The sequence below is a fragment of the Oreochromis niloticus genome, linkage group LG18, assembly GCF_001858045.2.
Source record: "Oreochromis niloticus isolate F11D_XX linkage group LG18, O_niloticus_UMD_NMBU, whole genome shotgun sequence".
Taxonomy (NCBI): domain Eukaryota; kingdom Metazoa; phylum Chordata; class Actinopteri; order Cichliformes; family Cichlidae; genus Oreochromis; species Oreochromis niloticus.
This window is the reverse complement of record NC_031982.2, coordinates 25,340,933-25,354,229: the sequence shown is the minus strand read 5'-3', so window position 1 is coordinate 25,354,229 and position 13,297 is coordinate 25,340,933. Positions and strand designations below refer to the sequence as shown.

Below are 13,297 nucleotides of genomic sequence, written 5' to 3'. Positions count from 1 at the left end.
TGTTACCAATAATTTGTCATCTCAAATAACCTCTCAATAGTTTTTAAAGGAATTGGCCCATTGGTGCAACAAGGACACTGGGTAGTTCATGTTATGTACCCTATATAGACACTACATGGACAAAAGTATTGAGCCAGACCTGTTAGTCTTTGCATTCAGGGGTTTTTGGTCTGATTGTCACAGATGAATAAAAATCAAGCCCCTAGCCATGCCATGTGGTTAACGCCAAAGCTATAATTAATAAATTAGCCGGGAGTAAATCAAATACCAAGTCTGATCTCTTGGCAAAGTATGCCACAAAAAAAAAAAAAAAAACCAGTATAGTTGTTTGTTTCAGTGGACACGAGTTGTGCCGGGTTTTTTTGTTTGCTTGGTTTTTTAAACTAATGTTTTTCAATAGGAAGAACATTTTGTGTCTAGAGCAGGTACAGTATGCCCATGCTTTTGTTCAGGCTTCTGCAAGGATGAATCACTAAGGCAACCAAGAAAACAGAGCTTTGAAACAAGTGGCAGCCTCTGTAATTTACCACAAACCTTTTTCTGCCTTTTCTTAGTGTGGAAATCTAAACATGACGCTTTTATATCCAGACTGGTAATTTTAACGGCTAAACTTGATAATGGTAATTACTAACATATTTTAAATTGGTACCATATCCAAAATAATACCAATGGAGTGTAAAAATCTGTTATGTGGATGACTTGAACACAGATCTCTGGGCCAGATAATCCCAACTACCATTAAAGTCCAACCATCAAATGTGGACTTTTCTTTGGGCTTTCAAGAGAGGAAAAATGTCCATTTTGCGTACACAGTCAGAAATCAGGACATGTAAGCTGAAGCAAATTTAAAAATTGCCTTCATGGACCCGAAAACCAAGGTCAACAAACACAAATCAATAGATTACAGCACATGAATATTTCATGAACTGCTATGTGACTGTGTTAACACCAAATCTGCTTAAACTGTATTGCTGCAGTAAACACCACCTCTAGTGGCAGATGCTATGTTTTTTGGCCATTTGCCACAATAAATGGATGTGTTTAATATAAAATCTAAACTAGCTGTGTTGATTTGAATACTTTAATCTGAAAATGATAGTATTCATTTATCTAACAGCTAACTCTTTGTGAGACTGATGTGGTAATCAGTTAAACACAGCTCACCTCTGGCACGTATTTCGTCTTCCTCTTCCGTCTCCATGTCTATGTCTTCACAGCCACCATTAGAGGGCACTCTCAGGGAGGTAGGACTCCCAGGGGCCTTGTTGCCATCCTGGAACAGACACACATACACCTTATAATAAAAGATCTTGTCTAGGAAATAAATAACTACAGTTTAATTGTTACTGGTGGAATTCCTCATTCGTGAATATGTAAACCAGCCTGTTCTACAAGTAAAACGTATCTTCAAGTTGTGAGATAACAATAGAAAGGAAGCCTGGCTCATACCTGACCCACGTTCTGCGGCAAGGGGAGGGGTTTGCTGTTGCCGTGGGGTGAGTGAGGACCTAGTTTACGCTCCAGGAAAACTTCCTTGCCACAGGCGTAGCACCACACACGAAGCGTGGTCAGGTTCACCGTGAGGTTGTGTCTCGTGTCCTATGCAAAGAAATAAATTCTATTAAGACATGTGTCAGACCTCAAAAACAAAGTTTAACAAGAACACTGTGTTAACAGGAGCAGCTGACACACGTGCCCCTGCTTCATAATCTTCAGCGCAATCTAACAACCAGCATCTTGTAAAATGGGTGCTGCTGCTTTTATATATAAAAACTAAAAGTCTCTCCTGGCAGCTGGACTAAAGTTATTCTGGGAAACATCCAACTAAATCATGGGGTGAATAAACTCATGACTTTTCTTCTCAAATTAAATTAATTTGAAGCAGAATTTGCTTATTTAAAGTAATTTAAAATAACACACACACACTACCTTTATGCAATTTCAAATCCACCTAACTTCATAGAACATTAGTGCAGAACTAGTTTAAGTATATTATCCAAATTATTTTGTTACAGGTATAATTTGTAGATCCTCCCTAAGCACTCTAATAAACTGATACTTTCATAGCACCTTTCTACTCAATTCAAGCACTCAAAGCATTTTCGTACTACAAGTTTCATTCAACCAATCACAACACACAATGATACATCGCTTTTATCTATGCCTAAGTGCTTTTTAATCCAACATTCACACTCCAATGGATGCACCGGGATTCAGTATGTCAAAGCATATGTTAACACATGGAATGGAGGAGCCTGGGATCAATCGAGGTCGTCTACTAAACTTTTTATGTTGGTAAATGACCCACTCATTACCAATCATACATTTACTGCTCTGAAAATAAGGATAGGATACAATCACTGTCTGTGTTTCTGTTCAACATGTGGCTTACAAAACAGGCAAATTGTAGGTTGTAGCTTTAATGAACCATCAAAACAACATGAGCAGGTGACAGAAGTAATTTGTCACAGGAAACAAAAGGCAATAAATAATCATTTTTTTTAAAAACTACAACCTACAAATGGTCCGGCTATCTTTATGAGAACCAACATTGTAGTTTGAACTTTTTTGACAGTTCTTTTTTTATTCACATCCCTCCAAAGACCTGTTTCAGGTTAAACCTGGATTTTAGGCTATGGTAAGAGTCTGGCACTTAGTTGTGATGGTTAGATTTCAGGGCAAGACACTTGGGAATAAATTAATATCAATGAATGCACCCCTCCATCTACACAGAAATGGTAACAGGGAACCAAACCATCTCAAACTGGGCGTGGCACTTACACTGGTCCACAGCAATACACCACCCAAATTAGAAATAGAAACAAAAAAAAAAACAAAACAAAAAAAAGGATAGACTGCAGAGTATTTTAACCACAGTCAGACTAAACTGGATGTCTCAAGTCAAAGGTGGAGGTCAAGGCAGAGCGGAGGCTAAAGGGGAAATGTGGCCGAGTTCTGCTGACCCACTGCTGCTGGGCGGGTTGACACGAGACCAAATACGAGCAGCAGCACACACTGTATTATTCATCGGGGCTGCATTAGCCTTCCCACAGCGGGGCAGAGCAGTGCTGGCAGGGGTGACACACTAGACTGAGCACAGCCTCGAAACACCACAATTTAAAACATTTATACAGGGAAGCATGCCAGGTGGGGCATTCATAACAAGCTGAATTCATAGTTCTTTACAGCATGTTTTACCAGCCTATACAATATTGAACCGTTTTAACAGTTAATATTGCGTGAGAAAAGGGAATAATGCAGTAAAACCTGTCCCATCACAACAACTCGTGCCTCGCTCTCAAGCTATTTTCAAACTAAAACTAAAACTAAAAACACATTTGTGGGGATGTGGCAGCGCTGGCCGCAATAAAACATCTGCTTTAACCTGTGATCGTCATAAGGAGGTGGTTGGATCTAGTTTTGTCTGTCAAATAATAATAATAAAAAAAAAAACAACAACAAAACATTTGACTTTCAAATCTCCTTCCTAAGCCTCTGTCAGTAATAGTGACACAACTGAGTGCTAAGAAACGCAAGAGGCCACCATTCTTCTTCTTGTGATCCGATCAGGAACTACACTTTCAGAGTACCGGCAACTTGAAATTTCTTTGAAATAAGGAGAAGGAGTTTACTTTAAACATCCGTTTTTAAATGTACAGTGGAGTTTGAAACACAAATACAAGCAAATACCTATTTAAAGCTAGAGAGTGTGGTATAACTGAGTATCCCCCACTTTGAGCGACTGGAATTAAAAGTGCTAAATTAAGAAGTTGAGAAAGCAAGAAATGAAAGATTTTTGTTTCCCTTCCTCTTGTCACTGGTTTTGCTGGGGGGGGGGATTTTAAATCATGTGACTGTAACTGAATGTGAGATAATACAGCGGTGGCAGAAGGATTTAATTACACAGTATGAGCGCACAAGTCCACTGAGTCATCAGTCAGTCATTATCTTCCTGATGCATGTACTGAAGCATCAGATGCACCTAAGCACTGGTAGCAGGTAAGGACCTTAGACCACCTTTTAGAGAATTTCCACAGAATAGTTTGATTTCAGTGCTCAAAACCTGAAAAAATGAAAAGCTGTCTTTGTTGGCTTATTTCTAAGCTGTTTATCTGCTTGCTAATGTGCCAAATAAGGCAAATACAACGTGGCCAAAGTGGTACTGAAGTGCCAGAAATGTCGACGAATATCAAAGGATGTTAACACCCGTTTTTGCCCTTCAAATTGGTTCAGTCATCACTTAGTGAGAGGACGCAGCTAAAATGCATCGGAAACACAATAAAAAATGTTAAAAAATGAAAAGACAAAATCTGCTGCGAGCTGTGAGGATTATTCTGACATAAACAATCATCAATATATTTTTTTAATTTCTCTTTTTTCCTTCTCTGCTTTTTGTAATTCTTTCGCTTGTCTTTACCTCCATGTAGTTTGACTTCAGGTAATAAAAATGTATAGATACTGAGTTTTGGTTAGCTCTGTGATCTATAGTTTGACAAAAAAAACCAAAAAACAAAAATTATTCCCCTTTACTACAGTGTCACATACAATCTGGCAGTAGTCTCCATCACTGCGTAGTCAAGAGATTAAAATGTTTCTGTCCCCTCAGGGCTTCTGGAGCACTAATTAAGCATGGGCCCTATTCTTGCAAGATTTAGATGGCTTCAACTGGAAAGAAAAATGAAAGGAAAAAAACAACACACACACACACACACACACACAAGGCGGCTGGCGAGCACCGCAGACAGATGTCCCAGATAGGGGATGCATATTAAATTCATGAGCGATATCATTTAAAAATTGGCCAGCTAATATTAAATTTCTCCACCAGCACCCTCTGTATCCAATATCCCTCTTACAGCCTTTTCCAGATACAGACTTGAGCACGGATATAGTAACAGCCAGAGCAAATTACATGTTTGCCCCTTTAGTCCTCCTGTCCCCACATGGCCCTAGCGTGCTGGAGGAAAAGCCTTAGTCAACAGTGAGAGCACCAGAGGGTGGATGAGCTGCAGGAGGGGTAGTTACTGTAGCCATGGAACCGACAGTAATAGTGAGTCTCCTGCACTTCCCAGAGGAAAGGAGATTAATAATGGATGATCCACTGCTGAAACTGAACTGGATGTGTGGAGATGTGGGCACACAGAGTTGGCTTGATGGTTTTTGAGAGCACGTGCACTTCAAAAGCTAAAAAGATGCACACTTGAGCTCTTTGACGAAGAAAAAACAATAAAAAATAAAAGTGGTGCTGGAGGTGCTTTTATTGCAAGTCATGACTCCTGGGACCTGGTATTCCTGAACTACCATCTGTTCCTCATCTGCTTCTCCTTTGGTTGCATGTAATTTCGATTAAGTTGAGACGTCCACCTTTTCAGATCCTGATACAGTGGAAACGCACTGGAAAGTCTGAGATGTCTCACCTGCGAGTGAACAGTGCTGTGGTCAGTGTGAGATTCTCCACAACCCACGTAGGCGCATCCATTCTACAGAGAAAATTACAGAGGGGATGCAGAAAAATGAAAATGCAGTCTAATGCAGATACTATTTCACTAAGCTAGAGCAGCATTTTCCAGCGGCAAACATCGTCTTACCTCCAAACAGGCCCACAAATTTGGTCCACCAACTTTACAGTCTTGGCACTGGCCCTAGAAAAATGTGACACCCAGGTCAGGGTTATTTCATTTAAGGTGAGAAAGTACCAAAACAATAAAAACAGGCTTGTCATGCAGTCTTTGTTATGCTGCATAGCACTTTTAATACAACAGAAGGTGAAGAGGGTCACTCACATGAGATTTTTGAATAAGTTCTTCCTTGGTGATCTCACCCACGCAGTCCAGGTGGGGGCAGTCACAGCTGGACACCGGCGGCATTGCTCACCCACTGGTCTGAGGATGTGAAAGTGAAAGGAAAACAAACCAAGAACATTTAGTACATGACTTGCAATGTGAGTTGAGTGACTCCAAGTTACACACAAAAAAACCCCCCCAAAAAAACCCAAGAACAAAACAAGAACAATGGAGGGCTTCTTGTCTTAAAACTGCGCTTCTCAACCCTGTAACTGATAGCTGACAGTGTAACAGAGGATATATTTAAAAGAACAACGCTGATGACAAGCAAGACAGTCAGGCTTCGAGTAACCTGACTCATCGCCTCACAAGATAAATTCTTTCCATGCCTGCAAGACTGGCGAATTCCCCTTATTATCAGCCACTGACATGCCAAGCAATGGATCATGACACAGTTGTTCAGCTCATGTCGAACAAGCAGTCACATCATAAATGACTTTAATGATGACAAGGCAGATGCTGAGATGTATGAACGAGTTAAGACCAAGCATCAACACCCAGGGCTGAAAAATAAATCTACTTTGGAAGTGGAAAACAATGCCACTCCTCTTAAATAGCACAGACGCTATGAAAAGACAGCCAGCTTCCAGCGTGAAACATGAAGCCAGTGGTAAACAGTAAAACAAACTGGTATGTATCTAATGCTATTCTACTTTCCGAGCCACAGTCACACATATTTATATTGTGGTTTTATTCTATGGTTTTAAGAGGTTTTGTTCTGACAAGTTGGATCAATGTAGCGGTGCTGTCTTTTGTGGCCAGCAGGGGGCGACTCGCCTAGCTGCCAAAAGACTTCTGAAAATAAAATAAAAAAGAAAACACCCCTAGGCTCCCTTCCTCTACGACTTCTGTGAACACTTTCCTGATGACTTCACAGACTTAGTCGCCAGTTTCAAGTTATACTGAATAAAACATGTAGTTATTTTAAGGGGGTTATTCTAAAAGCCAGAAACAAATTTTCTAGGGTATATTATTGCCAAGAACCTTTGAGTGTCTGGTGTGCCTCAGTTTTACAGCAGGATCTATCCCTGGTTTGTCCCATCTGATTTCAAAACACCATAATGGAGAGTACAAAAACGTGTCTCATCCATCTGTATACTGGGTTTAGGGACACAGGTCCTTTGACGAGGGCCTAAACACCTCAACACATGTAGCTGCTTCACCTCCACTAATTAAAGTCACTGAACTCAACCTCTCACTGTGTTTGCTGATGGTGCCTTTTTTTTTAAAAGGAAGTAGCTGAGAAATAAACAAACACTGCTGTGTGGTACAGACTGTCCAGAAAGCTTTTGCTTCACCTGTGCTAAGTGAAATTATCATATTTTGTATGGATGTCACTTAGCATCAATTAGCAGATCTTCCTTTGTGCTGCACCTGGCCATACAGCTCAAGCTAACCAAGCTTGCTAGAGTTAGCTGATAACTTAGCACTACACCCTCTCATTTCTAATATGTTAACTTCCAACTCTAGAAATCTAATACTGAGACAGGCAGCCATGTTGATCTTTTATACACAGTCTACATTTAGTCCAAATCACCAAAGGGTCCAGATGACAGCAAAGAAATGTCTGCTGAGAGATAATTTGTACAAGTGAATAAACAAGGGTCACATGTTCACCGACAGCAACACTGAAATGGATGACACGTGTCCGAGTTAGTTGCATGCCTGAAAATCTTGCATTGACAATAAACACACTAAAATGAAAGTGAAAGTCACACCAACGATTCCAGGCACAGGCTTTAGATCACACTCCATTGCCATTAGCGATGATGGTCAAATGGACAAGTTGAATTTTCAAATGTGCTGCTGTCAGTTGATTGAGAGTCAGAGACGTTGACAGATTAAAGAGAAAACAACAACAACAACAACAAAAAAGCCAAGATGTACTAATTAGCTGTGGCTAGAAGCCCATTTCCTGCTCTGTCTGATGGATGTATACGCCATTATGCATCTGAGACTTCTCAAAATCGGTTTTCATTCGAGCTTATTGATAATTTCAGGTTTTCCCAGCAAATGAAAATGCTGGCACTCACCAAAGAGGTTTTGCCCAACACCAAAGGAAAATCACCAGCAATAACAACAGGAAAATATATAGACTTCTGCTATCTGGGGTAATGTAGCCTCTTTGCTTTAACTATAAGCAAATCAATAGTGCTTACATAGCTGATTTTGAAACACAGGACAAACCCTGCAATTGCACATCTTATTGTATTATTGCTACACCTTTTTGAAGTTGCTCTTCATTTTATTTAAATACTCTAAGTGTACTTAGATGTTATTTTATATTTATTGTAAGTTACTTAGTTTAATTATTGTTATCAGTTGTTCAAGGTTTACTCATTCACAGACAATTCTGGATCCCATCTGCAACCATAACAGGTTATAATGATTGATTATTCAGCTTAGGCAATTTCACTAATATAATATACATAAATGTATCCAGCAGCGCATCATGCTGCCAACGTCTGCCAATAAATGACAAAAGCTTTTCCAAACTTCATCAAACACATTCCTGCACATGCTGAAAAATTATGATGCAATTATCATTTTAGTACAAATGAAGAGCAAAATCTCTGTACTTCCACTTTTCAGTGTGAAAAGAGGAAGCTCGACAAAGACATGAGGCCCGTGCAGCGGGATGCTGAGAAACCGCTGGAACTTTCCATTATCAGGCTCCTCGTCAAGGACGCAGTAGAATCTCCTACCCCGAAGAAACAAAAAAGAAAAGAAAAAAAAAAAGGCTCACGCACCGACGCAGATGGCCTTTAGGGGAGCAGGGGATGTGCCGATAAAAATGACAAGGGTCGCTGGTGGCTCGGGGTCTGCCTATCCAGAGTGCTGTGTTTAAAGAAGCATTTCATCATAAAGCAAACAGCTGAGTGTGAGTGTTTGCTGGAATCATATTTCTCTTAAGTCACATATTACTCCATCAAACACTGGGCAACAGCTGTAAGATGTTGACACATCATATTTTATAAAAGGGGAAAATAGAAAAGGCTGCAAATGAACAGGTGAAGGATTGAAAGTTTGGAGTGATCTTCTTGCTGCCCTTGGTTCAAATCCAGCTCTTTACAGGAGGCAAAGTTTCTCTCAGAACAGATGGCTTGCTTTAAAGTAGCTTCTTTAGCTTATTTGACATCTTGTTAGCATGTTTTAACTCCTCCTGACAGTTTTTCCCTTTATCTTTAAGTGGTTTTGCACAGTTTTCTCTACACCAGAACGTGATCAGTTTTACCTCCTCGCTGTCCTCCTCTCTATCAATTAAAAAAAATGATGTGTATTTTCTGTAAATTTACATTTTTATATTTAATTCGTGTGCAGCTATAGAAATAATGTTTGGTGAGCACAAAACCCCACAACAGGTTCTGGGTACCGTCACTGGACACAACAGAAGCATTAAAGAAAAAGAAAACATTATTATACATTACACAAGTGATAACACTTTGCATTTCAGGAGGCACAAAAGCCGGTAATTTCACTTTTAGTACACTGTAGTGTCCGATATGGATGACAACAGCCACTAAAAGGTTTAAAATAATAACTGCTTCTTTTTTTATCTGAAAATACCTCTTTAGTCTTAAAACTTGTGTCTGCCCCAGACCAATGATAGCATCATTCACCACAAAGCTCCAAAATGCAGTCGTTGGCACAGGTTACAGCAGTCACATGTACTTACACGGTGACTGAGAGTGCTTTACAAAAATATTAATGTTTTCCTTTTTATCCAGCATTGGATTATTGTTTTCAGTTTCACTTCGTTTTATTTATATACTCATGCTGTGCTTACAGGCTATTACACATCTTATTTGCCTTCTCCTTTAAAATATTCTACATAGCCTATTTTTTTTATTACTATTATTCTACTTATTCTACTTTAGTACACTGATTTCTGTCTTATCAGTCATCTCTTATGCACTTTGAACTCCACTAACCTTCACAAAAGGTGCTATATAAATAAAGACTTACTGATTGATGACAGCAGATTCACTCAGCAGATTTAAACCACATTAATGATGAAATGACTCATCCAGCATGCACAATGTCTTTAAACCTATGATATACCGCTTTGGCTTGCCAACAAGCACAGAAGACACCTGCTAAGTGCAAACGTATGAGTAAAAAACAAAGAAATACACAGGATATAGCTCCATCTATTTTAGTGCAAAGAGGAAGATGTGCATCCTCAAAACAGAAGGATGTACTACAAAGTGAGAATAATGGGTTAGTGAGGTATGTTGAGCTTAAAATCTGAAATTCCAGTGTCACAACTTCTTTTTACCTTCCTAGATCACCATTGTGACTATTGCTGCTCAAATAACCTAGTCTTCAGAGTTTACTTAAAAATATGTGTAACTATGCACGGATTCTCTTCAACACAACCAATAGCCCCATGGCTCTGGGCCAATAAAGTGATTGCTCTACCATATCTTATTGTTCATGATAACACCAGTAAAAATGTTTATGAGATATAAAAACCTCATATCACTAAATCGTTGCTGTAGCAACACCATGTGTTTATGTTCCCTGGTGGATGCAACAAGACAATAGCCCACGAGCACACAAGGCACATGTCAGCCTCCAATGTTTTAGTAAAAAGGTACTTCAACAACTTCCAACAAAACACAATACTCTGGAAAATATGCAAGAAAAGTGTTCCCACCACAGGTGAAAACAACAAATGTGTTTCACCACTCGAGGCAAAAACACAGTTGAGTACAATCAGGCTACAAAGGAGGAGATGCTAGCAGCTGGAGATGTGTTACCCAAATGTACACAAATGTCTCTGCCAAGTGCCGCTGGAGCACTCGCTAGTTTGAATCTGCATGACAGGAATTGTAAATGATAAATGGAATTACTGATGCAGTTACATGCTGGAAAAGCAGGGCTTTAAGCAGCTGGTTGAAAGCTCAACTCAGGACACGAGATTCCAGTTGGAAAATATTTTTGAATTTACAAGGTTAGGTTACTTTAGCTGTTCTAAAACATAAGTAAAAGTATTAAATAACTGCTTAACACGTAGCTTTGTCACAGGAAAATCTCCCTAGGCTAGTATTGTGCTTACATTTGATTTATGCTGCCTAATGGTGTGTCACTATTACTGCACTATAATCCCGCTGGCACTTTGTTTCAATAGATTTGCACTTTGAATAACAAACTGTGTCATCACTGACAATAACTCATTAGAAAAGAGGGATAGAAAATGCTCTTCATTCGCTTACACTTATAAATGCTGCTCCCTGCAAGCATCAGTGAAACGTTGCCCAGCATTTTTTCCTCGTATCATCAAAATTATTGTTATATTATTGTTGTTGTTTCTTGGAAGTTCACCTATATCACCTTCTTCCCTAGTTTCCACTGATTTATTCCCCTCTGAAGAAACCTTGCTAAAATGAACTCTTTTTAATGACTTGTTTATTTCTTCCAGTCAGTATTTTTCCATTAAAACACCAGTAAAAGTCCTTTGTTGAACAGTCTGTCTAAATGAGAAGAGCCAGCTGTTCACCTGCCACACCAGAACTACCTTTTCTGATATAAATTAATCATCTAAATTATAAATCTATTAATCATTCTATATTCTGTATTAAACTAGGAGTATATAAAACAATCAAATGTTTTACTTTGTGGGAGACAGTAAAAGCTTGATCTACTGGCCTAAGAGACCAGTTGGGTGTACATTGTCCAAGGATGATATTGATCCTTTACTGGGGGAATTTGTTCTATTTACATGTAACCTATTGAGTCACAGCTTACTTACACTATCAAATAAAGGCCTGCAGTAAAGTTCATATTTCTCCCAATCTCCTCCAAAGTTTGTTTAACACAGACAAAAACACTTTGTCACCAAAAATATTCCATTTCACTTTGATCTGGCCATAGTCTAAGTGATTTCTACCTCTCCATCATTAAGCTGTGGTACAGAATCAGGCGTAAACACACCGGGTTAGTTTTAATGTTTCTACAGATCCAGTTTAACATTTCAGAGCTCAAATGTGTAGCAGTCACGTTTTTAATAACTGTTGCGCTGAAAGTGCACTGAGTGACAAAATAAATATTAATTCACTGAGTCACAAAATAAATGACTTTCTGCAGTAATACTCTCAGCTTATTTGCAGAAAAGTTGTCTTTTTTTTCCATATCCTTTATAGACTTTTATCGGGAATTCCTCTGACCGAAGCAGGAGGCACTCAATCGCAGTCAAGTGAGAGTCGACAGAGCCTGAAGCAGAAAACCAGGGTTAAGAGAGAAAGCTGATCATTGTGATTCCCTCTCTCTGATTGTTTTTTTTTTTTTTTTTTTTTCCCCCATTTTACAGCCCACAGACAACAACAACAGTATGAGGGGGGGGGAACCCTCAGAAGTACACACAGGACATAGCTCCATCTCATCCGTCAGTGTTGTGGTTAATGACATGAAGCCAATTTTGTGTTTTGTTCCAAGTGCTGTTTGCACTAATATTACTCTTCGAGGCAGATGAAAGAAAGATGCACATGTAGATGCATCATTACAAGCCAGGCCGGATCATCCAATAGCCATTCTGGGCACAAAACCACGGGTCGACAATGCTTGGGTTACTATCCAGGTAGCACATAAATGTTTCCTCTTCAATTTTAAGTCTTCTTGTTTTTAATCACCCAAAAAAATATATAATAAAATACTCGGCGACTAAACAATTAGTTCCAGGTCTGTCTTTGAGCAGAAGATGGTAAACATTTTGAGTTCACGTAAGTAATTGAAAGCAATCAGTTTATTTCTGACAAAATGTGATCCCCAAAACTAGAACTGCTGATTCATCCATCATCTTAGCAGTGAGAAAACAATGATAGTCCATTTAATATCTGACATTAGATATCAGATATTATATTTGACAGTAGGAAGATGGCAAATATTTTAGGGTTTTTCCTGCTCAGAGTGGGCCTTTGAGGGACAATGCACATAAGCACAATTGCTCTGCATATTGTTAGACAAAAGAATTAACAGAAGTGTATGCAATTTTCAAACAAAGTTGTTAACATCATGTTTATCACAGTAAAGGTGGAAAGCCAAAGGTTTATTTATGCAAAAGAAACCCTGCATCTGTGTCTGTGTTTGTAGCGTCATGATCTGGTCAAGACAACAGGTCGACTGGGAGATAGGAAAAGTTCATGTTCAGTCACGTGCAAGTCAATAAGCCTGCTTCCTCCCCTCATCAAAACCGTCTCTAGGTCTAAGTTAATAATCAATGACGCCTTTGAAACTGATTTCATTTCATACCAACACTAAATCCCTGCAAAGTGAAACAGGGCGAGGTTTGGTTCATCTTACCAGGCTCCTCGCAATTGCCTGGACTTTGCGGCCATCCCTGCAAAAGCTGAAGTGACCTTAAACTCTGTAGTAGACACCAGGAAAATCTGATTAGAAGCTAGTTTCACTGTCAAGCCTCGTGAGATTACGTAAAGCTGGTGATAGGAAGAGTA

At 39.2% G+C, this 13,297-nt stretch overlaps 1 protein-coding gene across 2 annotated transcripts in view; it reads right to left on the bottom strand.

Annotated features, from left to right (window-relative positions):
• The window catches only part of usp33 (ubiquitin specific peptidase 33), a 28,016-nt gene that overhangs the window by 13,771 nt on the left and 948 nt on the right, over positions 1–13,297 (bottom strand). For both annotated transcript variants that reach the window (XM_005476682.4, XM_005476680.4), the window contains exons 2-6: positions 5,784–5,882; positions 5,589–5,642; positions 5,418–5,480; positions 1,450–1,599; positions 1,165–1,273 (exon numbers count right to left, since the gene is read on the bottom strand). In XM_005476682.4, the coding sequence (XP_005476739.1) occupies positions 1,165–1,273; positions 1,450–1,599; positions 5,418–5,480; positions 5,589–5,642; positions 5,784–5,867 (460 nt within the window). In that variant the 5' untranslated portion in view covers positions 5,868–5,882. The remainder of the gene's footprint in view (positions 1–1,164; positions 1,274–1,449; positions 1,600–5,417; positions 5,481–5,588; positions 5,643–5,783; positions 5,883–13,297) is intronic.